The sequence below is a fragment of the Grammomys surdaster genome, unplaced genomic scaffold, assembly GCF_004785775.1.
Source record: "Grammomys surdaster isolate TR1022 unplaced genomic scaffold, NIH_TR_1.0 126398, whole genome shotgun sequence".
NCBI lineage: Eukaryota > Metazoa > Chordata > Mammalia > Rodentia > Muridae > Grammomys > Grammomys surdaster.
Window position 1 is genome coordinate 4302317 of NW_021621192.1, and position 26734 is coordinate 4329050.

Consider the following 26734-nt stretch of genomic DNA (forward strand, 5'->3'; position numbering starts at 1 on the left):
AATATGTAGGGCATGGTGACAGATTACAGCTGGCTTGTAACTCAGGAGGTACCATGTGGTGGCAACATTCATGGGCCACTTTCAATATACTGCATTTGTTTGTCTAAGCTTCAAAGTTTATGGTAGCCTAAAATTTATATATATAAGGTGAAGTGATTGAAGAATCACCCCTCTACACAAATAAATGATTAAGCAGATAAAAAGAAAACTAAAAGTTTTGGAAAATATTTCTTCTGCTTAACTGATAGTCCTATGGAAACAATCCAGATTAAACCAATTCTGAAGCCTGGTTTCACATCCTCTAAGATATGATGCTATCACACCTACTGGTCCAGCTATGGATTTTAAAGCCTCTCTTTAAAAATGTTAGTAGCCTTTTGTAAAGGTTTCTGCATAGGCTGTATAAGCTGATTGTGAGATGCCTTCTTGAAATTGGTGGGACAGTGACTGCTCTGATCCACTGTGGGGAAGAGGTGGGATGCAGGCCAGAGGCAGAACAGGAAGCACAGACTCCCCTGTTTTTCACCTGGCTTCCTTACTTCTGTCCATGATGTACCCTGCCCTGTCAGCTTTGCCATGGCCTGACTCTGTCCGTACTGTTTTTCAGTTCATTGTCAGCTCTATGGATTGCACTTCTGATTCATTTCCCTAAAGAGCATCCTCTTTCCAGTTCTGTGGGAGAGCATCCGCTCCAGTTCATGACTCTGACTGTTAGTGTCCCACTCACCCACATGTGCACAGGTGCTACCTCTGTTGTTCTCACTTTGCTCAGAAATTCTGAATGGCTCCCCATGGCTTAGCACACCAACTTTCCACCATTTTCCTGGAGCCAAAGCCCTGTGGGAAGGGGTTCTGAATCTGACTTCAAGATTATCCCCTTAGATTTTCTTCAAGGTAGGCTGGTGAGCCAAAGATGTCAGAATATTTAACTATCAAATATTAAACACAGATTTGAAGAATGATAATAGTGACAACAACCATCACTGGTGTGCTAAGCATATCATATACACTACCTCATTTAACCAACACAACAACCCAAAATAGTGAAATACCCATTTTAAGGATGAGAAAAGTAGTCCTGAGGGCACTAGTAATGGTAGGTGGTTGTTAAGCGACTGGACGGGATTTGGACCAAAGCCTGCTTTATTTGAAAACCCAATGATTTTAAACAAAGGTTAAAAAATATTACAGGCAAGAACTTTAGCTTGGATAAAAGCTTGTAGCAAGAATCAATGTGCCATTGTGTAATGTGTATCATGAGGATATAAATATACTGGAATTGAGGATTAGTTGCCAGAGCTGTTACAATAAAGCATTCCCAGACTTAACTGTTCAAACAAACAGAAATATAGAATTCCAGAGAAGGTCAGTTGGTAAGATGCTTGCTCTATAACAATGCAGACCTGAGTTTGATTTCCAGAATCCATCTTTAAAGATAAATGCTGGGCATGGTGGTCATGATTGTAATCCTATCATGAAGAGGCAGGGACAGTGATTCCTGGGGCTTGCTGGTCAGCCACACCTAGTCCAGTCTGTGAACTCTAGGACAAAGAGAGATCCTTTCTCACACAACACACACAACAAACAAACCCAAGTGTATGGTGCCTGAAGTATGACACTTAAGACTGATTGATACTCTGGCCTCCACTTGTACCTGCATACATAGGTGCACTCATACATGTGCGCGCGCACACACACACACACACACACACACACCAAAAAACAAAAACAGCAAGAACAAAAAAACCCAACCAACCAACCAACCAAACACCAACCAATCAAACAAACAGACAAAACCAAACCCCATACATTTATTTCCACACTGTTCTGGGAACAGGAAGTCCAGAGTTAGGCTCAGCAAGTTTGACTTGTCCTGACGCTTCTTTGCTTGACTTGCACATGGATCCATCTCCACGTGTGTGCACAGGGCCCCTGCACAGGGCCTTTGCTTTGTGCATCACTGGTGCCTTTTAAGACACCTTTTAAATTAATTGGGGATAGGACTCCTTTTGATCTCACTTTCCCTCATCTCTGCAAAGGCCTGTCTCCAAATATAGTCTTATTTTGAAGTCGCAGGTCTTAGGGCATCAACATAGGAATTCTCTGACAATGGGGAGGCAGTTCAGACTGTAACGGAATCGGAATTGATAGCTGGTTTGACAGGCCCACACTTTAGAGGATGTGGAATCAGGCTTAGGAACTGGTTTGATCTAGATTCTGTCATTGGGGTCCAGCAGCTGAGCAGGAGAACTGTCTTCTAAAACTTGCAGCTAGTTTTGCCTGTTTAATCATTTATTTGTGTGGATAGGTGTCTTCATCAACCACCTCTCCACCTTATATATTGACGGTTCAGTAGGGGTTACTTACTTAACCTGGAGCACAGCATTTCAGCTAGACTGGCTAGTCAGAGAGTCCCAGGAGTCTTTGCCTCCTATGCTGAGATTATAGACCTGTATACCATGCCCTTACGTTTTACATGTGTGCTGGGGACCTGAACTCAGAACCTTATACTTGCGTATGAATCACTTTAACTACTGACCCATCTCCACATCCTGTCTAGTTGTTGTTATTATTATTATTTTTAATTAATTAATTGTGCGTATATGTATGTGTGAATATGGGCATGTGTGTGTAAAGATCAGAACACAACTTTTGAGGGTCTGTTCTTTCCTTTTACATGTGGGTCCTGAGATTGAATTCGTGTTCTCAGGGTTGACAGTAAGTGCCTTTTTACCCTCTGAGCCATTTCCTGAGTCCTCCAGCTGAATGAGTATAAATGGGTGGGTAGGGACCACTTTGGAGACAGAACTATTAGAACTTTCTTATAGGGAAATGAAGGAGAGAAAGCATCACACCTTTAAGTTGTTTAGAAATTTCTGGAAAGGAGGGGTGTGTACGATGAATGCATTTGGATGTGCAGGCACATGCATGCACATGCAGAGGCCAGAGTAGGACTTCAGGTGTCCTCCTTTTGATGTCTGCTGTTCAGCCTTGAGTCATGGTTTCTCAGTGAATCAGAACTTGCCATTTCTGCTAGGCTGGGTATTGATAGCTCTCAGCATGTGCCTGTCATCACCTCTCTACATCAGGGATGTAGGTCCATGCAGCTGGACCTGACATTTTACATGAGTGCCATGAATTTGCACTCAGGGTTTTGTTCTTGCAAAAAAAAAAAAAGTACCCTCAGCAAACCAGAACATCTCTGTAAGTCATGAAGATGGTTGTTTGGTGGGTATATTGGTGCAAAGAGGGAAAATGAGTTGGGCCATTTTCCTTCCTTCCTTCCTTCCTTCCTTCCTTCCTTCCTTCCTTCCTTCCTTCCTTCCTTCTTTTGTATGCTTACATGTACATATTTATGTGTGCTTGCACATATGTGAGATGTGCATGTGTGTACATATGGAAGCTTGAGTTCAGGCTTGGGTATCCTACCTCAGCTGCTGTACATCTTTGTGTGTCTCTGTGTGTGTGGTCTGTACGTGCATGTGTGTATGTGTGTACACATATGTGTGCTACTGCACTTGGTATTTCTTTACATGTGTTCTAGAGATTGAACTAAGTTCTTTGCATCTATATCTCTGAGCTTAGGTTTCAGACCTGTCAACCACACTTGTGGCAACACGGGATTAGAATTTAGAGGTAAGGCCAGCCCCAGCACCCGGAGGCTTGATTCAGGTCGCAGCTGAGCTTGTGAGTGATATTTAAAGTTCAGGAAGAATGAGATAAAAAAAAAATCTCAGGTCTGGTACACACTTTTAATCCCATCAATTGGGAGGCAGAGGCAGGGGACTCTCTATGAGTTCAAGGCCAGGTTGGTCTACAGAGTGAGACTCTGTCTCAAATAAAACAAAAACCGAACAAACAACAAAATATCGCAACCCAAACCGGAAGTCTCAGGTGTCACGTGCTTTGTGTGGAATGCAGTAGCCAGGCTTCCCTGTCCATCTGAAACGGCACTTCTGGCTTTCTTTACCTTACCTGATGCCTAGCACATAGAACAACCTGCCCTTCATTCTGCAGCAGTTAGATTGCTCTCTGTCCCTGCTGTGAAGGTCAGCTGCACGAGAGACTGCATTTCTGTCTAGCACACCACCGGAAGAGTGTCAACTTCGATGTGCCTGCTTCTTAAGCACTTAGTGAATGAAATCAGTGAATACGTGCGATTCTGTGACTGATAGAATTTAGATTGGTTTAAGTTGGTTATAGTGAAGATACTGCCTTTTTGTTTCCTGCAGAAGGCTTTTGTTTTTTTCTTCAACAAATGCTGTTTGATAAATGAACACTGGCACAAATCAAAAAGAAGCGTTGGTCTTGTTTCTGCTTGCATGTGTCTTCCCCTCACTAAGATCACCGGTGTCCTCCTCAGCTACTGCATTTCCTTCTAAGCAACTAGATGTGACTGTTTAAAAATTTCGGCCTTTCTGCAGTCAGGTTGCTTCTAGATTATCTGTTTGCGCCTACATTTTTGTTGTTATTTGTTGAGTTTTAGGTTTCTGTTAGCTCTCTTTCCCCTTTACTGGATACACTTGCCCTACCTCACTGTAGCTGTGTGGGTGCCAGAGCCTCATTTACAAATAACAAGTATGCCTGCCACCCTTGTCTACAGGTTTCTTCAGTAATGTTGCTGCTATGGAATGGGGCCATGGAGTTGTCATAAAATAGAACCGTACGTTGGCTACGCATTTAAACCAATCCCATTCCCTCCTAGGGAACCACACAAGGTGCAACTGAGACTATTTTTGAATTTCATATTATTCCATATGGCCTCTCTCAGCAGTCTGAATCATATAAATGACACTACAATTATTGGATGAAGGAATTTAAATGATGGGGAAGGAATTTAAGAGATGGGGAATTCCTTTTTTTTTTTTTTTTTGAGGTGGGGGAACTATTGAAATCACTGGAGAATTGTCCCAGGAGCCCCAGACCAGTGTGAATATCGTATGAAGCACAGAGCACCAGTTGGTAAGAGTCATACCTGTCTGGAAACTTGGGGAATGGCCAAGAGTCACTGATCAAGGATCTCTGAGACTGTGGACATATAAAACTAAACAAAAACCAAAACCCAACAAAAACCTTGCTTTCATCCTTAGCTCTTCCTGCAGAACCTTTTTTTTTCTTTGTCATCCTTCCTTCTCCTCGCCACCACAGACCCTGTCAGCTGGGCTTCTCTGGAAATCTATACTGTACTGGTTGGTGTCGGTGGACAGAGAGGCAGCCTACAGATAATGGGACAGGCCTGTAAAATCTAGAATGAGATTCAGGAGCTGGAATTTGACATGAAGTTTGGTAACAGGAAGGATGGAAGAATGTGGAGAGGAATGCTGATTTGCTGACTCATTCCTGATTTGCTGACTCATCACTGATTGGTACATCTTCAGGAATTGTTCATTCTACGTTTTCTGATGTATTAATTCAATAGTACAATATTTTAAATTACATCTGGCTTCTTCTTAACCAGCTTAATGTCACAAATGTGAAAGTGTTTGTGTGGGCATGTGTGTTTGTGTGTGTGTGTGTTTGTGTGTGTGTGTAGGTATGTGTGTGCACATGTGCGTGTGCTATGTAGAGTCAAGTTATGACTGATGGGTCTTTTTTATCCCATGTGTCATCTATTCCTCCTTCTCTAGCTTCAGACACAGAAGTAGAGAGGTTTACTCATAGCTCACAATAAACTATAGAAATGACAAGAAGATTAATATTTGTTCAGTTTCTGGAATTTGTCCAGTATATTATATGGATTTCACATTATCTCATAATGACATTTAAAATTTGGCTTAGATTTTAGTTTTTCTCAATGTTTAGAAGCATAAACGGTGATACTCAAAGATGAAGGAATTTGCTCAAGGTCACATCACCAGAAATTATTAGAATTGGGTTTGCAGGTTTTATAGTCATAGCACAGAACCTCTAAGCGCCTCTGCTTAAATCAGAGGGTGGAAGTTTTTTCCACAGTAGGCCAAACAGAAAGATTTGAGGTTTTAAGGGCCAAAAGAGAAGTGTGGAGGATATAGGTGGTACTTAGACAGGCACTTAAAATGAATGATGAGAAAATGTAGAAACTATTCTTAGGTAGCATTTTGCACAAAGGGTTGGTTTTAGCTTAGAGCCTGTGGTCTCCAGTTTCTGACTCATGGTATACTGAAAATGTAAACAAAAGCGGTTTGTGGCGGGGAGGTAATTGTTCCGCTGATTGTGAATAAGTCTGAATTAAATCCACATGTCTCTCAATAACAGAAAGTTCAGATTTTGCTGTTTGATATCAGGGTTACATTCTTCCCATCCATGGCTAGGCATGCTTGTAATTTATCAACTAGCATAAGCTGTGGTTGGCAAGATCTTGTCAGCCGCCACTTTAGTTTTTGACCATTGACTTTATTGATGTCACTTCAGTCTTTGGCCATTCTTCCAGCCCTTACTAACACTAGAGAGGATGTAAATAACCTAACACAGTATTCAGCGTGTGGTGGACTTCCAGGAGTGATCGCTACTAGCATTGACAGATTGACAGTATCAGTATGCCAAAGCATAGATTATATTTGTGGCTATCATCTTTAATTATTTCATTGGCGACGCCTATTTTGTATGTGGCCTAGGCTGGTTTCTTTTTTTTTGGTTCTTAAACATATCTATAATTGCTGGTTTTTTTTTTTTTTAATCCAGCCCACACTACTTCCTTATTCGTAGAAATTCAGAGTGAGTCTCTATTAAAAGCAAGGACAACAGCAAATTCTACCCCCAACCAAACCCTTCAAGTTTTAGATGCTGAGGTTAGGGGTATACATTAAAGTCTATCCTTAGAAACCGTTCTAGAATTAAAATTCTGGCACACAGGCATTCATGTCTTTATCTAAGGCTTGGATGACAGATGTGTATTATCTGTATTTGAAAGGAAATGAGGTTAAAGATGGCGCATGCTGCTAAAACCGGCAGTTGAGAGGCAGAGACTGTAGAACTACAGCAACTTTGGATTATCCCAGTCTGTAGAGTGAGTTTCAGGGCAGCCTCGGTTACAGAGTGAGGCTATGTACGCTGCCCAGCTTCGCAAAGGGAGACTTTGAATGTGAAATTTGTTGTTTAATATTTATTTTTATCTTACGTTTATGAGTGTTTTACATGTATGTATGTATGTATGTATGTATGTATGTATGTTAGTATGTATGTAGTATGTGCACCATGTATGCCTGGTGCCCTTGGAGTCCAGAAGAGCATGTTTGAGCCCTTGGATTTGGAGTTACAAGTAGTTGTGAATTGTGAGGAGTTGTGGGTTCTGGGAACTGAATCTGGACCCTCTGCAAGAACAGCAAGTATTTTTAACCCACCAGTCTTAGTTTAAGCCCTCAAATGTGAAGGTTTTGAAAAATATAAATTGATATTTAAATCAGTCCAATCAATTTCTTTTTGAGACAGTACTATGTAGCTGAGGCTAGCCAAGATCTCACTATGTAGTCCAGGCTGCTCTTGGACTCCAGATCTTCCCACCTCTGCATCTTAGATAGCACTGGTATTACAAGTATGTATGAGCATGCTTTCAGGAATTTTTGTGTGAGTAATTTTGGGGACTGAACCCAAAGGCCTTTTCCATGCTGGACAAGGGCTACATTCCTAGACCCCAGCTAACTTTTATGTTTTGTTCATTAACTCCGTTGGTCTGGCTTGTACTTAATAGCTTTCTACCCATAGTTGATTTTTGTTAATGTCTTGCATTGTTTATCTGGAACACATAGTTAACTGAGTGATATAGATTCTCTAATGCTTTATCTTGGGTATAATGATACACACACATGTATGTTGCATCAATTTAAAAATTATATTTGTGAATAACGTCACACTGGCCGCATCACAGAAGTCTTTAAGTATTGGGAGGCTATCCAACTCAGGAGATCTGACAGAGATTGGCTCAAATTCTGTTTTTTATTAAAAATCTTAAATTCTATCATTGTCAACAAATACTGATAGTTAATCTTCTTGATAGAGAAGATTTACTTTGTAATTAAAAAGAAATCAGAATATCCAGTTTGCCATTCCGATAAAATTGGTATTTTGTGACAATGGCTCAGCTTACAGCCCAGTGTTTGATTAGAACAAATGGGAAGCCCTGCTGTTCACCCTGGTGAACAAAGCACTCTTCTTAAAGACAATTATTGTACCTCAAGGTACTGCAGAAACATCTTTTTGTATGTATTTTCCTTCACACAGAAAACTAGTGTGATCCATATTCCAGGGATCGGTGTGAATACAATTTAGAATCATGATTCTATCTAGGACTTCCTTAAGTGAAACATACGTGTCCCCCCCCACCCCCAGCATTAAGTTGAGATTCAAAAAGGCGAGTGTACACTTCAGATGTCTCAATACCAGTTGCATCTGTAGTCAGACATTCATGTGATATGCTGGGCTGGTTATCAGCTGAATGCAAGTGACCAAATAGCAGGAGCAGTCCGTAGAATTGTTCTTTCTCAGGCAGAAGCAGAATTTTCCACAAGAGCTGTTTGCTGTTTGCTGAGGTGCCTGTCATATTTGAAAGAGACAGTACTGCCGTTTCTTCTCCCTCCTGCCCCCTCCCCTTTCTGCCAGCAAATTAAAGAGCAGGCATTACTGCTTTCTTGCCTGTTTACTTCTGTCAATACAGTACAACGGCTCACCCTCTTAGATACCGTTGTCTCCATTTCAAATATGAAATGATGTTCTAAACTATTTACGGTATTAAGCAAGTTCATTACATTTACACTTAAAAAATCCTGTTCCATTTTTAGAACTCTGAGTTACTGGTCTGATGGTGTTACGACATTACTGGTACCATAAAATGGTTCGAACTGTTCCGTCATATGAAACACAATAAAGTAAATTATTAACATCTGTACCGCCAGGGTGTCTTCAGTTCACTTTGGAAGAAATTTCTCCTTTCCAGGAGTCACAGAGCTCTAGGATACATTGTTTTCATCTTTTCCGTTGTCCTTAGATGCAGATGGTGCATCTGAGCCTAAAAGGACACAGGTCTTCTTGTCTTCATCTTTAGGACATCTTCAAACCCACGGTAGACAAATGAGGATTTTAATTACAGTGGCAATTCATGTGTATGTGCTTGTGCATGTGTGTGTATGTGTGTGTAGTTTGTGCATGTATGTAGAGAGGAGACAAAGATCTGAAAGGAGGGTAGAGAGAAGATGATGGAATCAGAGGGTTAAAACCTGTATTCTGGGATGTTATCTAACCAGTGGGGACAGGGGGCAGCTAGTGAGGAAAGGACATAAATCGGAACGGAGCATGGCACCCATTGGTTTTGTATGCTAACTTAAAAATTAATCACACACAAAAAAGGAGCCAACATCATTCAAGAGCCTTTAATTGGGCCTATTGAAACAGTGGGGGGGGGGCGCGGAAGGCAGAACCAAGGCAGGTCTGCTAGCAGCCCTGTGGGCCAAGGAGTCTGCTCCTAGTATAAACTAGAAAAGGAGTGTTTGCACTACTCACCTACGACATTTCTGCAAAGGAGGGGCTATATTTACACCAATCACAGCACTGTCCCTTCTGCAGCAGTCACAGCAGTCTTTCTCATAGACTACTACCAGGGGACATGCCTTCAATCTGGCCTGAGTGGGAACTGTTTCTGGGGAAAAGTCTGGCTCAAGGCTGCACTTTCAGGAGCTGGAGTTGTGTTTTAGAAGCAAATGGCTGCAGCTGCCATGTAGCTCTGTGGAGTGTTAAACGTTGTTTGACAGTTCTTTTCTCAAGGTTGCCTGAGCACAGAACAAGATCCCAACAGCTAACAATTAGGGAATTAAATCCCCTCATTTCCCCATATTTGTTTATTTCCAGAAAACAAGCAAGTGTGCAGAATGGTAAAACGTCATTGATATTAATTTTAGCTGTGCTTTTAATTGTGCTCAACACCTGCTGAGAGAGCCCTGGAGTGCTGTGCGCTGCCTGCTGCTCACCGCTGCTGGCTCAGCCTTGCTGGATCTGTGGATTCTGTCTAGCCGAGTGATTTACTTAACGATCTGTTTATTTCTATCTTCCCCTTCGCCACGGTTTCTTCTTCTAGGTCAGGCTATTTTTCTTAGGCCTTGGCAGTTCTTACTGACCACTAGGACTCCCCTCCGTCTCATCACCTCTAAAACTGTTTTCAGATTCATTTTTGCCTGCTTCAGATTTCCTTCACGTTCCTTCAGTGAGCATTAAAGTTCTAGTATCTTCGATGGCCCCTGGAGGTGCTCCACTGAGGTAACCTTTTACATATATACTGTTTTCCCTTTGGCAGTCCTAAAAGGCACTGCAAATTCCGCCCTGGCTCCTGGCCTTAATTCTTGGCTGATGATTTTCCTGCAAACGCTTCAGGGGTCATCCTTTAGGGCTCATCTCAAAGCTTCATTCTTTGCGAAGGCTTCCCCCTTCCCTCCCTTTGACATCCTCTCTCCATAAGAAAATCTCTTTTTAGGCCGTTCACTGAACTTTGTACCTCTCATGATGCTTAATCCTAGTTTCTTTTAATATGTGTGTGTTATTCCTACGGGTTAAGATGTTACTTGAAAGTTTAGACTTAATCATTCATTCTTTCTCACCCTTAAAAAAAATAAACTTCCCTTGACGGCTGGCTCGCTAGTTGGCTTTGCGACGTATAAACATTGAAAAAAGTATTCAAGATAGAAACATCAAAATCTCTGTGTTTATCAGTCACAAGATCAAGTTGCGCAGAATAAAACATTACATAATACGTAAAAAATAAAACATACAAAAATATACACGCAGGTATGCGTAGTCATCATTTTGCTACAACTTTATTCTAGTATTGAAGGATACGAAAGGGTGGTCATTACTGTTTATTCCAATACTGTACTCCACTCCCCCATGATTACTTATGAAGTTAGAAAAACTGCAAGCTCTCTGAAATTGAGACCAGGCCTGAAAATCCGCGGGAAAACGCTTCCAGGTTTGGAGGCTGGTTAAGTGCTGGGAGGCACGGGAGGGGACTGAACTCTGCACGCACAGCTCTGGCTTCCCACTCCCAGAACTGGGCGGACCCGTTCTCGCAGTAGCCCGGGGCTCCCGCTGCCCCGCGGGGATCGCAGCCCCTGCACAGGCGGCCGGTCGTCGACCCCGGGCTCCTGGGGTGAGGTGCGCCCAGCGCAGGCCAGCCAGGGGAGACTTGGAGCTGGCACAGGCGAGGGTTCGGGGCGCGGGTGCTAGTCGGGGTTTCCAGGTGAGCCGCCGGAAAACAACCGGTCGGCCCGGGCGGGGCGGGGCGAGGGCGGAGGGCACATTGCCTCATCCCGGGCATTTTACTGGAAACTAGATGCATCCGGAGGCGGGGCGGGAGGCAGCCCAGGCGCCGCCAATGGCCGGGCGGGGTGCGGAGGGAGAGGTCGGCTCCTTAAAAAGCCCGGCCGCCCCCGGGCGCGCACGTACTAGTCGCTCTGCCGCAGCCAGCCGCGTAGCCAGCCGGTGGCGCAGGTGTCTGGGGACCCCGAGCGCCTAGCCTGGGAGCATGATCGTGGACAAACTGCTGGACGACAGCCGCGGCGGAGAGGGGCTGCTGGACGCGGCCGGCGACTGCGGCCTCATGACCAGCCCGCTCAACCTGGCTTACTTCTACGGCGCCTCGCCTCCTTCCGCCCCCGGCGTGCCCTCCGCGCCCGGCTCGCCCGGCTCCGATTCCTCCGATTTCTCCTCCACTTCCTCCGTGTCCTCTTGCGGGGCCGTGGAGTCCCGTCCGAGAGGTGGCGCCCGCGCCGAGCGCCCGCAAGGTAGCCACCCGCGGGACTCCGCGCCCCACTATTCGGGGTTCACACGCTGGGAGGATGGGACGGGACTCCCCCCGATAGTCGAGACGTTAAGCGGCCCCTGCGACTTCCTTAGTGGCGGGACAGACACGAATAGTCAGGAGTGACTAGATGCCTTGTCCTGATTCAGGCACGTTGTTCTTGACTGCCGAGTCCGGCGCCCATGGGCTCCAGCTCTGAGGACCCTGCTGGCTAACGTGCTGGCTTCCTGAGGGGAAAGAATTTGAGAGTCTCGGATTCTCTTTTCTCCCATCTCATAACCCTTTCCCTTTTCACTTCTCCCTGGTCCTCGAACTCAAGAACCTCTGAGAAATAATTACACTTCTATGAGGTTTTGGGGCTGATGGAGATGTAGTTTCCTTCTTGTAACTCTTTCAGTGAGCCGTGGCAGAGGATAAAGAGTCGGGAACTGGATTTAAAGCCACGCTTATTCCTAATATATTTTGTAGGGATGAATAAAAGAAAAACCACTTATTGGGATGTAGAGGAAAGCCGGGTTTGGAAAAGTGATTTAGTGTTCTGCGCATAGTTTACGATGTTGGCGTTTCAGAGGCCTGCTCAGAATTCTGCCGTCTTGTTTTCTCTGTGTGCGTGAGAATGGAAAAGTTACATCTAGCGAAGCTTTCTCTTCCTTTAGCTACGGATTGCATGGTTTCCTTTCTTCATGAACCGAGTTGCATAATTTGGGGGAAAACAGGATGCAGCCGTGGGTAGATTTAAACACCGCCTAAATTATCTCGGTTGTTGGAGCTTCTCATCGCAATTATTTTAAAGAATGACTCCTTGCTGTTCCCTACTGCTGTCCGCTCAAGCTTCGGTTGTCTTTTTTTTTTTTTAAGTTATTTTTAATTAAAACGAAGTGCCTTAAGCCACAGTGTTGCCTACAGCCTACCTGAAAAGTGAGATGTGCGTGCATGGACTTTCTGAAATCCATAGGCCCATTGGCCTAGGACATCTGGCTGAACCGATTGTTTCTAGTTCTTAGTTTACCACACAAGCCTTGGGGGATTCCTGAAACTGCGTTTTCTTCTCCCTATGACGTGGACTTGGAAGTTTTAACTCTTGTCTCTCCAGGGGAGTGCTGTTGGATTCTGCCCATTTGTGTGTGTGTGGAAATCCCTGAACTTAAATCGAAAGGCTGTTTGATCATTTTATTTTCACCCATCACTGCCTCTATGTCACACTTGTGGCACAGATAGCCAAATTATGCTTGTTCTCCATCTTATAGTTTTCCAAGTTATCTTCCAAATGTGCTGTTGAATTCATATACAAGAGCTTGTTACATAGTTGTGGCCAAGCGTGGAATCCTGTACTCATAGTAAATTCTAAACTGCCTTCTGAAGTTTTAAGGTGAACACGCCTGTTTCCTTTTTACTTAGAACACTCATATACGTAATTCTAAGAGCAGTAGGTGAGGGGGAAATCCTGTGTGTGTATGTGGAAATGTGCTAAGTGAATTTAAGCAGCTTTCTTGGCACAGATTAATTAAGGAAATACTAAGAAATCTTAAGTTGCTGGCTTTTTGATTGTTTGGCTTTGCTGCCTTGAGACCTGTAGAGGAAGTTTGTTCCTTGTTAGGCGAATGGCATAAAGGTACTTTATAATTTCTATATGAACATAGAAGACCTTGTTTTAAAAACTACAAATGCCTCATTTATACTCTGCTCCAAGGATCTCTCAAAGTCAAGAATAATTATATATAAGTCTACGATCTTGGCAAAACCTCTGATCCTATTTCATGAGTAAATAGTACTGAGAGACAGAGAGGCTTTATTCGTTGGCCCCAAGGATCCTCGGACCACATTTGATAGCGCTCTAATTCCTTGGGGTGCCTGGTTGGAGGATCTGTCAACACAGAGCCCTTGAGAAGTACTGGATACTGAGAGTGGGAACCCATTGACCAAAGGATGTTGGAAAGGCTTTGCAGTCTGCTGCTTGAGGACTTTATCTGTCAGGCTGCAGTCTTCGGAGGCTGTTGGGATTCATGGTGGCTGTGAAAAGATGGAATTGAGACTTTTTCCTTTTCTTCTGAACAGTTGAGCCCCATATGGGGGTTGGCAGGCAGCAGAGAGGCCCCTTTCAAGGTGTTCGAGTGAAGAACTCGGTGAAAGAGCTCCTTCTGCACATCCGAAGTAACAAACAGAAGACTTCTGGCCAACCAGTGGATGAGTTTAAGGTGGTAGCATCTGTTCTTTGTTTTGAGTGGGTGGGAGACTAGTCTGTCAAGGTTATTGTTGCTTGCTAACCTAGGTCCAGTAAGTCACTTGCAGATTTTCATAGACGACCAAGTTCCTAGGACAGGAGTTAATATACCTGTATTTGTATGCTGTACTCCTTGCCCTTGGTTCAGTGCCAGGTGTGTATGAGAAATTTAATGAGCAAGCAAAAGAAAGCAGTTTGAGGACAAGGGGACCCATAGGGTTCAGTACAAAGAGACCATTCTGATTAGAGAGGAATGAGTCAGATGGCCTTACTTAGTTCATCCTGACCAGGATTAAATAGGCTAGAAGTGAAAACAGAAGGTGGGGAGGGGGAGGACGGAAGAATGGAGGTAGCTGTTCTGTCAGGGTTTATTTTCCCCAGAGGCTTATGGTGTACTGTGGAGGGTGGGAGAGACAGCTCTTTACCAAGTGAGAAACCATTTTGTATGTACTCAATTGGAACCTTTCCCTTGTAGACACAGAGTGTGAACGCTGAGCAGCTGACAGGTAAGAGCTCCATCAATTTGTTCAGAGCCTTACTGGTCCTTTCAGAGTGACATGAGTCCCTGGGGAGATAGATGGAATTTGTCAGGTTGCAATGATGACAGAGTGCACGTTCTTTCTCTGGGAACAGACCTGAAGTGCGCAGTGTCTGCAGTGGGGAAAAGAAAGGGACCTGATCCTCTGTCCGATGGACCGGTTTGCAAACGGCCAGCTCTGTTGCCCACTCACTTTGTGGTAAGCATCTCCCTGTTTTCCTGTGAGCACTCTGTGGAACTGTTTCTGGGATATTCTTGCTATTTAAAAAACAAAAACAAAAACGTTTTTACTCCTTGGGATTGAAAGCCTAGTCATGTACTGAGTCTACCCCCTAGCTCCTAGAATTCTTTTAAAGGAAGGGATGATGAGAGTTGCTGCTTCCTCCTTTCCAGACATCACCACCAACACCTACACCTGGGGAGAGCATGGAAGATGTTCGCCACAGCGAATCCAAACTGGATAGCAGTGCCGCTCTGCTGCAGAATATTATAAACATCAAGAATGAGTGCAACCCAGTTTCACTAAACACTGTCCAGGTTAGCTGGATGAGCCCTGTGGTTCCCCAGAACTCCCCACGAGACCAGTGCCAGGATTTCCATGGAGGCCAGGCCTTCTCTCCACCTCAGAAATACCAACCATTCCAAGTCAGTGGCTCTCCACAAATGATGGACCAGGCGTCTATGTACCAGTATTCGCCACAGACACAGAACATGCAGCAGCTGCAGCAGCAGCTGCCGCTGCCACCGCAGCAGCAGCAACAACATCAACAGAATTATCCCCACAACCCACCTCTGCAGTTTAGTCCTTATTCCGGAATGTCCCAGTCTCCCAAGTATGAGTCCAACCTCTTTGATAATCGCGATCCACAGTTCTGCACAAGCCAAAGTTTTGTGTCTCTACTGACTGGCCAAGGGGAATCTGAGAATATTGCTGCTCCCGTTCAGGCATCCCCCAACGTTCCACCACAAAATGAGACTCAGCTGCAGAACTTCAGCATGATGCCAAGCAATGCCTGTGAGGCTGTTGGGGTGCACGATGCTGGCTCGCACTCGTTAGGAACTCCCCTGTCACTCCAGAGCATCATGGGAAGCCCGATGAGCACCACACAGCTAGGGAAGTCATTCTTTCAGTGGCAGGTAGAGCAAGAAGAGAGCAAATTGGCCAATATTCCCCAAGACCAGTTTCTCGCTAGGGATGGAGACGGTGACACGTGAGTATCTTTTCACCTCACGTACTTTCACACTTGAACCTGATTGGTTAGCATGATGATAATTCAGGCTTTAAGAAAGGATGTTCCTTTTATCTTTTTTTTTCCTCTCGAAAGAAATTATTTTTGTTTTAAATTATTTTTTTTGTTTTAAATTAAAATTAAATTAGAAATACTTTCTGTGAATAACCTGCTTTGAAGACTAATGTAAATTATATCTCTAGAGCAGAAATAGAGCATGATTAGGCATCAGTAAGGAGTTAACCAGTAGGCTAGATCCTGTTCTATACTAATTAATGTCTTTGTAGCTTTGGGTAAGTTACTTAAAATCTCTATGCTTCTATTTCTTGACACATAAAATAATAATGTTTTCTGTCAGAGAGTTTTTATCAGTATTAAAAAAAAATAGGTTTTAAATGCTCAGCCTGGTGTTCAGCATTCTTCTTATCTTTATTCTGTTGCAGTTCAGGTAGACTACTAACAGTCGGAAAAGCCAAAATCTCCTTCTCTGTGATGTTTTCACTTCGAGTGTATTCATGTTTCAGAAATAGGGTGAAGGAAAGTTTTCTCTGGTCAACCTAATGAAGTCAGAAACAGTTCTTCTCTCTCCCTTGCCTCTTCACCAGGTTTCTCCATATTGCTGTTGCCCAAGGGAGACGAGCACTCTCCTATGTTCTTGCAAGAAAGATGAACGCTCTTCACATGCTGGATGTTAAGGAGCACAACGGACAGGTGAGGGTGCTACCTTGGCTAAGATGGGCTTGTGCTGGAGCGAGTGGCAGCCAGTCTCTGGTGCAGATTGTTTTAAGAGCCTCAAATCAAGAGACTTCAGTTAATATTAACTTTTGAGATATTGACTTTTTGCCACCATTAACCTTGAAGTTATTAATGTTAACTTTGGCCAAAGATTGCGCATAATTAAGCCACACCCAAGCACCCTAAGCTTATGCTAGTTTCCTTGTCTTGCTGTGTTTGGTTGCTTATTAACAGGACTTATTTTCTTTCTGTGGACGTTCCTCTCAGCCACAGTTTAGTTTCATATTCCTTGTTACGATAGCGTTACAGGTTTAAAAAAAAATCTTCTCTTAATGTCCCACAGAGTGCCTTTCAGGTGGCTGTAGCCGCCAATCAGCACCTCATTGTGCAAGATCTGGTGAACCTTGGTGCCCAGGTGAACACCACGGACTGCTGGGGAAGGACACCTCTGCACGTCTGTGCGGAGAAGGGCCACTGCCAGGTGCTCCAGGTAAGAGGCCAGAGAGCAGTCTTCCACTAGTCATAAGCACCAAAGACTTGGATATATGAGAAGTTTCATGTAGGCTGCTTGTTAAAAATAATGCTTTGAGATGATTTCTTTCTTTCTTAGCCCAATAGTAGATAACTGTCTGTCTGCCTTACCTTAGGATAACAGGTATGTGTTTTAAAACTTTGCAGGCAATCCAGAAGGGAGCAGTGAGGAGCCATCAGTTTGTGGATCTTGAGGCAACGAACTACGATGGTAAGCGGCTGATACTTTACTGGCTAAAGAAAGAACCACATGGAAAGTGGGGTCCATGAATTCTAAGAGTGCTAAATGTCCTACGGAGACAAAGTAAATAAAGCTCATTGTTCTCCAGGTAAAATTGTTTAAACCACCCAGGTATATGTGGATTATCTTAGTAGGTATACGCGGATTATCTTAGTAGGTATATGCGGATTATCTTACTAGGTATATGCGGATTATCTTACTAGGTTTTATGGAGACCGTTTCTAAGTGAAACGAGGAACCATCCTAAGGAATATTATAGGGACCAAATGACTTGACGGGATGCCTGACTTCCGTCGTACCCCTTATCCCTAGGCCTGACTCCCCTCCATTGTGCGGTGGTGGCTCACAATGCCGTGGTGCACGAACTGCAGAGGAATCAGCAGCCTCATTCTCCTCAAGTGCAGGATCTCTTACTAAAGAATAAGAGCCTGGTGGACACCATCAAGTGTCTGATTCAGATGGGAGCAGCGGTGGAGGCAAAGGTAAATCAACTTCACAGTAGACAGTAGAGATGGGGTGGGGAGAACAGTGGGCGTGGCAGAGGCCTGGCTTGCTGGCACAGATTAACTCCTCCCCACTTGTTTTTAAATTGATGGAGAGACTTTATATGTGTAGTTCAGAAGCTTCCCTTTGAAAAGATCTTTTCATCCACTTTCTTGATTTCTTTTTAATCTGTGGGTTATCCAAACAAACAGATCATTTAACCATGAAATATTAATCTTTGCTTAAATGAAGCTGGAAATCGATGTTACTTTGCCTTCCGTTTTCATGTGCTGACAATAAAGATGGTGCTTTTTGGAATGATTTTTTTTTTCTTTGTGGGATCTGGAATTTGACTTTTTAAGTTTTGATTTTTTAAAAAAATATTTTTATAATTAGTTTATTTATTTGTTTTCTGAGTCCATGGGTATGGGTCCATGTGGCAGTCAAAGGCTAACCCACAGGAGATGGTTCTCTCCTTCCACTATGAGTCCTGCACTCTGGAGGTCAGAGGCTAACCCACAGGAGATGGTTCCCCCCTCCACTATGAATCCTGACCCTCAGTTCAGCTATTTAGGATTGGTAGCATGCACTTTTACCCCCGATGTGGTTCTCTGGCCCCCTGTTAAACTGGAAAATATTCTTTTTACATCTGGGGATTATTTACTAGTTATCTTTTGTGTCCTGAAACACTGTGTTAAATACGTTGGGGATGAAGATGCCCACGTGGGTTCCTGTAGAACTTGCTGTCCTCTTCTGTTCTAGCAATACATGGTGGCTGCCAAGTCTGGAAACATATAATCAGTGAACTTTGATAGAACATAAGAAAGTAACACTTTATATTTCTACATTTTAAACAGCTGCTCTATGTATGAGTGGACTGTGATAAGAATCATGTAGGAAAGTTAGTTGGGAATGCAAGAGGAGTATGAGAGTCCATGTAACCTGGGCTTCAGGGAGACTGTGAAGAGGAAAGCATCTGAAGTCATCCCTAAAGCTGCTTTAGACAGTTGAGAGAGGAGGGCCAAAGCATATTGTCTAAAGCAGCTGTTCTCAACCTGTAGGTCACAACTCCTTTGGGGGTGGGGTGCCAAACCACTCTTTCTCAGGGGTTACATATCAGATATCCTGCATAACAGATATTTGCATTATGATTCATAACAGTAGCAAAATTGCAGTTATGAGATAGCAACGAAAATAACTTTTGGTTGGAGAGAGGTCAGCACGCAGTGAAGAACTGTATTCAAGGGTGGCAGTGTTAGGAAGGCTGCCGCTTTAAGGCGTGGCATCTGGATTTTCAGTCTTTCTTTCTTGCCTCCCCAAGGATCGAAAGAGTGGCCGCACAGCCCTGCATTTGGCAGCGGAAGAAGCAAATCTGGAACTCATTCGCCTCTTTTTGGAGTTGCCCAGTTGCCTGTCTTTCGTGAATGCAAAGGTATGCCCCAGAGTGGTTTGGAAATCGTGTGTGGGGAGGTAGAGGTGGAGGTGGGAGGGTGGTTGGGGGCATATCCTCATAGAAGCAGGGGGGGGATAGGATAGGGGGTTCCTGAGTTGGGGGGGGGGAAGGGGATTACATCTGAAATGTAAATAAAATATCCAATTAAAAATATATATATAGAAAAACAAAAGCAAACAAACAAGCAAACACCCTTAGCGCTGCCAGCGTAGGAATGACCTTCCCATCTCCATGTCTTTGAGCAAGTCCTGGACTGTCCCTCTTCCTTACGCATGCGCGGTTCTGTTGCTTTGTTTTCAGGCTTACAATGGAAACACCGCCCTCCATGTTGCTGCCAGCCTGCAGTATCGGGTGACACAGTTGGACGCTGTCCGTCTGTTGATGAGGAAAGGAGCCGATCCCAGTACTCGGAACTTGGAGAATGAACAGCCGGTGCATTTGGTCCCCGATGGCCCTGTGGGAGAACAGGTGAGGGCCACGGGAGGGAGTGGAAGTCCTTTAGGCCCTTCTGTCTGAAATATAAAGAGGAAGGAAGTTGTGCAGGGCACAGGCCAGCTGCTGCTCTGCAGGTAGGCTCTGTTCAGTATAGAACGTTTGAAGCACTTCAGGCACATGTGAATAAATGCTTAGTGAATATCAGTTTTTATAGTTCTGTCTACTAACTGATCCTCCATAAGAGATGGAAAAGAACCTGCAATATTTTAAAATTATCCTGTTCTTATTAAGTGTGGTTATAGTTCATCAGTGGGGGTTGGATTGAGTAAGCTTTTCTCCACAAGAACTTAATCTTTTAAGAAATTATTTTTGGTGGACATCTTTTTCCAGAGGGAATCTTTTTCAGTACCGTTAGATAGATGATTATATGCACTATTAATCATAAGTTAATTTACGGAGGTTAGCTTTTTCTTTGATTCCAAGCTGTCATCAGAACCAAAATAAACTGTCTTGTAACTTGCCCGGGGAGCTCTTAGGAAGTTTGTGGCAGTTTTCACGTATATCATTTAAAAGTTGCAAAAGCTTTTTCATAAAGTTTAACTGAGAGAAGAATTAGTATTTAGAAAGGACGGGAGGGATGATTTAGCTAGTAAATGACAGTCTCAAGCCCAATATTTGCTGCTTCATCATGGTGTACAGTGCTCACAGTGCTCTGAGGCCATCCCAGAGTATGAGGCTCGTCCCTGAATGTTCTTACAGCGCTGCTGTTCTTCCTTCTGTATTGTGTGTGCTGTCATGGAGAGGGGCTTCTCCCTTCCTCGGTAGCCTGTGGCCGTTGGACAGGCTTCCTTTCAGAAGCTCTCAGCAGCCACCTCAATCTTTTCCTCTAATTGTTTATAATCCCTCTCGGGCTGAAAGGCGGATACCACAGCTTGTCCAATTGGAATACAAAGTCAGTCCCTCTAAACGAGTGTGGGGTCTTTCCTGAGACCCGTAGAGTTACACACAGTTGCTTTAACACTTGGATATTGTAGTCGCTGCTTTGACCTGGAAGTCATTGAGATGTACCGAATGTGTGTGTGTGTGTGTAATGGGGACTTTGTGTTCTCGTTACTGGAGGCTGGCTTCAAGATAAGTGAGATAGAATTCCCCACCACAGTCACTGCCACACATAGGTCTTCTCACCAGTGCCAGTGGTAGAGGTTAGCAGAGGAATACGGACCTTTTTCGGTTGCTGATTTTCAGTTCTAATGGTGATGCTTGCACTCAACATTCATTACAAGAAACTTGAAATACACTGCAAAAGTTGTAATTTTAAAACTCTTGGGGCTGGCGAGTTGACTAGGCTGTGCTTACAAGTTAGGGGTGCTGCAGAGGGTTAATGAGAGAAGTGAAATTCTGGAAGACGTATACCATTTTGATCATTGGAAATATGTCTCACAATTCATTTCTCTTCCAGATCCGCCGTATCCTGAAGGGGAAGTCCATTCAGCAGCGAGCACCACCGTACTAGCTCCATTGGCATGGAGCCTGGTTCAGCGACACTCACTGTCAGTTAGGCAGTCCTGATGTATCTGTACATAGACCATTTGCCTTGTATTGGCAAATGTAAGTTGTTTCTATGAAACAAACCCATTTAGTTCACTATTATATAGTGGATTATATTAAACGAAAAGAAAGACAGATATCTTAATTTTCTTGGCAGATTTGCATATTTCATACCCAGGTATCTGGGATCTATATATCTGAATTTGATCCTGAATGGTAAAATTGCTTTTGGGTAGGAAAATGGACTCATGGGAAAAGACTTGATTTGCGGCATGAAGCATTGCTCATGTAGCGATTGCCAGGTTCAAATTAGGTGGGCTTGAAACATGAGGCGAAAAATGAAAGCATTTGAAAGGGGACAAAACTTTGGATGCGCCATCGATGCTTCTTTGGTCCGATGCAGGACCTGGTGGTTTATGCTCTCACTCTAGGTGAGGGTGTGATCATTGAAGCTGTATATAGTTGTTATTTTTAATCTTTTAAAATGTTGTACATGTTTGATTATTAACCACAGACATTTGAAATGTGTAAATCAATAAAGTAGAAAAGAGCTAGTGAATTGTTACCACTTTAAAGATTATGCACCCTCAAAGCAACTTTTACTGTGTCATTGTCCAACTATAGTTTTTGCAGATAAAATGGGGAAGTGGGTTCCAAAGTTGTTATGGTTGCAAACGGGCTCCTTTGCATTGGAAACAGACACATTTGTAGGTTTTTGCATATTCTTGAAGAGACTTTTTTATGAATCACCTCTTAGATCTATGTGATTTACATACGTTGTTGAAGTTTCTGTTTCTCCTTTTATAGAAATTACAAAAATTCAACATTGAAGCCTAGTTTCTCGTTTTCTGTGGCCAAGTAGTAATAATGTGCTGTGATGTTCATGCCATTCATGAAGATGTTTTACTTTTTAGTGTAATGTTAATTCTTTTATCATTATTTTGCTTAAATTTGATATGCCTGGAAAGAATATATTTACTTTGATTATACACTGATTCTTTGTGACAAATAGGACGCATTGAAAATGATGCCTTTTAATGTACTAACTTGCCTTTTGTAGCTAAGTACTCATGTTCTTTTTTAAAAGATGCCCTTTGGATTGGATTGATCATGTTGTTTAAGTCAGTGTATTTTGTGGACGGAAGCTAAATACAGTTATTGGCATCTCTAAGGTGGAATGAGCCCAATCCACACACTGACAAAACTCACGCATGGTTTTAAATGAACATTAATAAACTCATGTTGTCTTATGTGTTTTCTTTTCTAGTGCCTTATTTGTGCGTGTAGTTGTTTTCAACTAGTAAAATTTGACTCTAAGGCCTTGTGGATGTCAGTCAAGCTGTTTAACCACTGGGCTCTAGTCCCAGCCTAGAAAAAATACTAAGGACAAACACTAATATCTTTAAGTTACTTACTTTTGGATTTGTTTTTGGTTTTGTTTTTTTTTTTTGAGAACATTTTCTGAAATTAAATGCCTTTTTTTTAAAATCCAAAATGGCTTGCTATACTCATGAGATGTTTAAGTTCTGAAAATACAAAGTTTAGTAGTAGATCCTGTTTGTTAAACTCAGAAGTTTATATGATAAAAAGACCGACAGATCAGTGGACACAGGAAACAGTGTAGGCATTATCCGGCTCATACTGAGAGGATGCCAATCTCAGAACAGTATCAAGTAGGCTTTCCCCTTTTCCTGTTATTATAATTGCTGCACATGTATCCTGGTTTTTAAGAATTCTCTTGAGTACCCAATGAAAGCCATGAGTTCTTGGAAAATGTACATGAGTGTATGCTGTACAGGAGTGACTATCCAAACTGCCACCATCTTCACAAGTTCAACTATGGCCATTTGTGGTGAAAGATTGTCACAGCTGAGCTGACTGTTGACCTTCCCTCAGAAGGAGGCAGCAGGAGTGTCAGTGGTCTCTCACTTGAATATCCAACCATTCCTTCCAGCTAGTTGTATTTCTGCCCTAAATTTGCACAGTCTTGGGAACGGTCTAGTCTGTTAGGCTGGGGAAGACTGAGAAGAAGAGGGTTCCATAGGCAACCCATACTGGGCATACACTTTTTGGTGTGACTGATTTGGGTTCACCAATGCTCCTGTCAGTAACCCCTTACTTGGTCTCTGTATGTATACCTGATTGATAAACTTGCTGGATCCTCGGGGAACTTACGAGGTGGTTGTCCCTTCTCAGAGTGAAGATTCTCAAAGACTGCATATATGCAATGATGCATAAAATACTGGGCTTCGTGGCCCCAGAAGAACATGACTCATAGGGCAAGGCTCTGTTTTAGTTTTTCTTTTAGATAATGTCTTGAGCATAGATTGTAAATGCACCTGGATGGATAGCCATGAGAGTAGGAACAGAACACACTACTGAACACCTACACAGTGAGTGCTTCTTAATGAGTTTATGAGTGTTCCCTAATTAGTGTTCTCAGCAATAAGTTCTTTCACAATCAATTGAACTAATGTTTAACAAAGGTGTGTGTGTGTGTGTGTGTGTGTGTGTGTTACACATGCATAGGGGTATAAGGCAAAGATCTAAGAGGTGTGGTATGCTGCTGGGCATAATGGTGCACGTCTTTAATCCCAGCACCCAGGAAGCAAAGGTAGTTGAATCTCTGTGTTTGAGGCCAGCCTGGTCTATATAGTGAGTTCCAGGACAGCCAGAGCTACATAGTGAGACCCTGTCTTAAAAAAACACAACCAAGCAAAAGAGAGACATACCATGTACTTTATTGGGTAGTCTAGTTGAAGTACCATTGTGAGAGATTCCAAAAAGGACTTTACATCGGGGCTAGATATGGAAGAAAGAGTTGGTCCAGATGCTCAGAAAGGGAGGAGGAAGGTGCAAGAAAATAGAAAACTGTGAAACCCAGGTAGTGATTTCTGTGGGGTTTGGTTAGAATCTAAGATGAAGTCAAGTATTTCTACTTGTGTTCTACATGTGACTAGTAATATTCTCATAGTGCACCGAGTAATCTCTCAGACTTCCTAGGGGCTTATCAGGGAGGAAGCATGGTGGGGGACTCCACTGCAAGGGTACAGAAGGCAGTTCCACAGAGGCCAAGACCGCATGCTCATTGCTTAGCATGTGACCAATGGGAGGAGGTCATGAAATACCAGTTAAACGAGTGAACAAGTATGTGCCAGTTGTGGTTAGAACCACTGGTTATGGGGGGAGGGAGTACTGTGAACAGGGTTCACTATTAGTGAACTAATGTCTAGTGTATTTAGCTATGTAATTTTCCATAAATCATAGGTAGGGATAAGGGGACTTATCTTAAAAATGATTCTGTGCATCAGTATGTCCCTCTACAGAGTCCCCACAAGTCACTCACCAATGTTTCCAGCTTTGTTAGCCAAATTAATTGCATTTAATTAATTGTTAGGAGTGGAGAATTTTTTTCAAACTTCTAGCTTTTAGAAAATATCAACTTCTTTTTAAATTATTTACTCATTTTTATTTTATGTGCATTGATGTTTTGCCTGCATGTGTGTCTGTGTGAGGGTGTCAGATCCCCTGGAACTGGAGTTAAGGACAGTTGTAAGCTGCCATGTGGGTGCTGGGAACTGAACCCAGGTCTTCTGGAAGAGCAGTTAGTACTCTTAACCTTCTCTCCAGCCCCTCAACATATCAACTTATATAGAGAATCAATGGTTTCCACTTTCTGATAGCATCAGTTAGTCTCTTATTGAATAGAGTATTAATATCAGTTACTTTATATTGAAAGTGACCTCAGGGAGAAATCCACTTCAGGCCCTGGCAAAGTTCTGAGGTCAGTGTATAAAGTTTGAGCTTATTTAGAACAGTATCAGACACACAGTAGACAGATAATACTCATGATTTTTAATTGAGCCCTGTGGCTTTTCAGTGCATTCCCCCTTCCCTCTTGACACAATGTATACTTTAAAGTGTATTTTATCTTTGACACAGAGCACATGCTTTGATCTAGAACTGCTTCTCTTCATTCACCATGTATAAATCCATTTTTATGGTTCTTCTTAAAGGTCAAATTGCACAGGGGTTGTATTTCTAGACGCAGTGAGATAGTGGATTCCTCTCAAAGAATGTCTTGTGAATATGTATGTGTGTGTGTGTGTGTACATATACACATACATATATAGGCCAATAGAGTTAGAGTATGAGGATAACCCAGTGATTGTAGTTGTAATGATGAAAAGAGGAAATAAGTTATCATTAGTTTTTTTATTTTCTGTTTCACATATGAATAAATCTGTTTTTCATGTTGGATCACAGTATCTGAAGTTGCTCCTGGGGGAAGCAATATGATCATAAAATTAAACACTAGTTCTCTGGTTGGAGCACTTGACTTTGTAAAGATAACAGCAAGGTGAGTGCTCAGTGGCGGTTACAAATGTTGGGATGTGAAGGGTTAGGCAGCTGGTGCTGAGTCCACAGGGCTCACAAATGATGTTCTCACTGAGTGACAGGCTTCTGGCTCTTGTTCTGTAAATCAAGTCTTCCTCAGCTTTGGGAGCTGTTTGGATGGATTAGCATGTGTTTCCTGTTGGGACAGCAGATTAGCCATAAGTGGGTTTGACAGTAGAGAGACATGCCAATTGGGAAACAATACTAGACTCCTTAGCCTAACTGATTCAAGGCTCAAGTTTGATAGGGTTGTTTTTAATCAGCTCATTGTATCTCAGTCCTCTTGGCCCGCCTTCCACTTGCTGCCAATGCCTCTCCTATAGGGCTTTAGTTCCAAGAGCTTGCATCAGGGTGGGACCTCAGGAATGGTCTCCATCAGTGCCTGTAACCTTTTCTCTCCTGGCCCTCATTAATTACTGAGGACCTCATTTGTGGAGAGCAGACTTTTACAACTGGGTTATTATTATTTTTTTAATAAAAATCTTTCTATCTGGAATTTAAAAAAAAGATAAAAATCTGAACTTGACTTAGCAACAACTTCAAATAAAGTACAATATACCATATATGTCTTGGTTTAAAGGGAAACAGACCTCTTTAGGGACCTACAAACTGATTTTTTTTTATAGATCCAATAAAGCTGTATATTAAGACAGATTGCTTTTCAAACAGGCTGTTTAAATTTTATGGGTAACCGTTGGGTTTTCTTATGTGATATAGTAAAGATCTATACAGAGAAATTTAAGTATGCATACTATTACTTTCCCTATATATTCTAGCCCCACAGAGAATAAAATGTAGCATGTTAAATATAAGGGTTTTAAACAGTTGACAAGTTTATCTTTTATGGCATCTTCCATTTCCCAAGATGCAATTTTATTTTTCTTTTAATCAAAGTTACATAGAATCTACTACAAAAGGCATATTATCTGTTGAATTAATTTTTGTTTCTATTTTTTGCTTGTCATTACTGCATGCCAAGGCTTTTGTATGTTTTCTGGATTGCCATAATAAGTTTCTTTTGTTTATATTTTTTTATATGAAATGAATATGTGGAAATGTAGTGTGTGTGTATGTGTGTGTATATGTGTGTATCTATATGTGTATGTGTGTGAGTGCATGTGTGTATGTGTGTGTGTATGTGTGTATCTCTATGTGTATGTGTGA

General features: G+C 42.7%; 1 protein-coding gene across 1 annotated transcript; it reads left to right on the top strand.

Moving 5' to 3' along the window:
- Positions 1 to 11441: 11441 nt before the first annotated feature.
- Positions 11442 to 22426, top strand: Nfkbiz (NFKB inhibitor zeta). Its single transcript, XM_028760324.1, has 12 exons — positions 11442 to 11741; positions 13814 to 13953; positions 14455 to 14485; positions 14613 to 14716; positions 14911 to 15728; positions 16352 to 16457; positions 16825 to 16971; positions 17160 to 17223; positions 17566 to 17735; positions 19058 to 19168; positions 19490 to 19657; positions 21084 to 22426. Exons 1-12 carry the CDS (start codon positions 11483 to 11485, stop codon positions 21135 to 21137), a joined length of 2172 nt encoding a protein of 723 aa, XP_028616157.1. The 5' UTR covers positions 11442 to 11482; the 3' UTR covers positions 21138 to 22426.
- The last annotated feature ends 4308 nt before the right edge of the window (positions 22427 to 26734 follow it).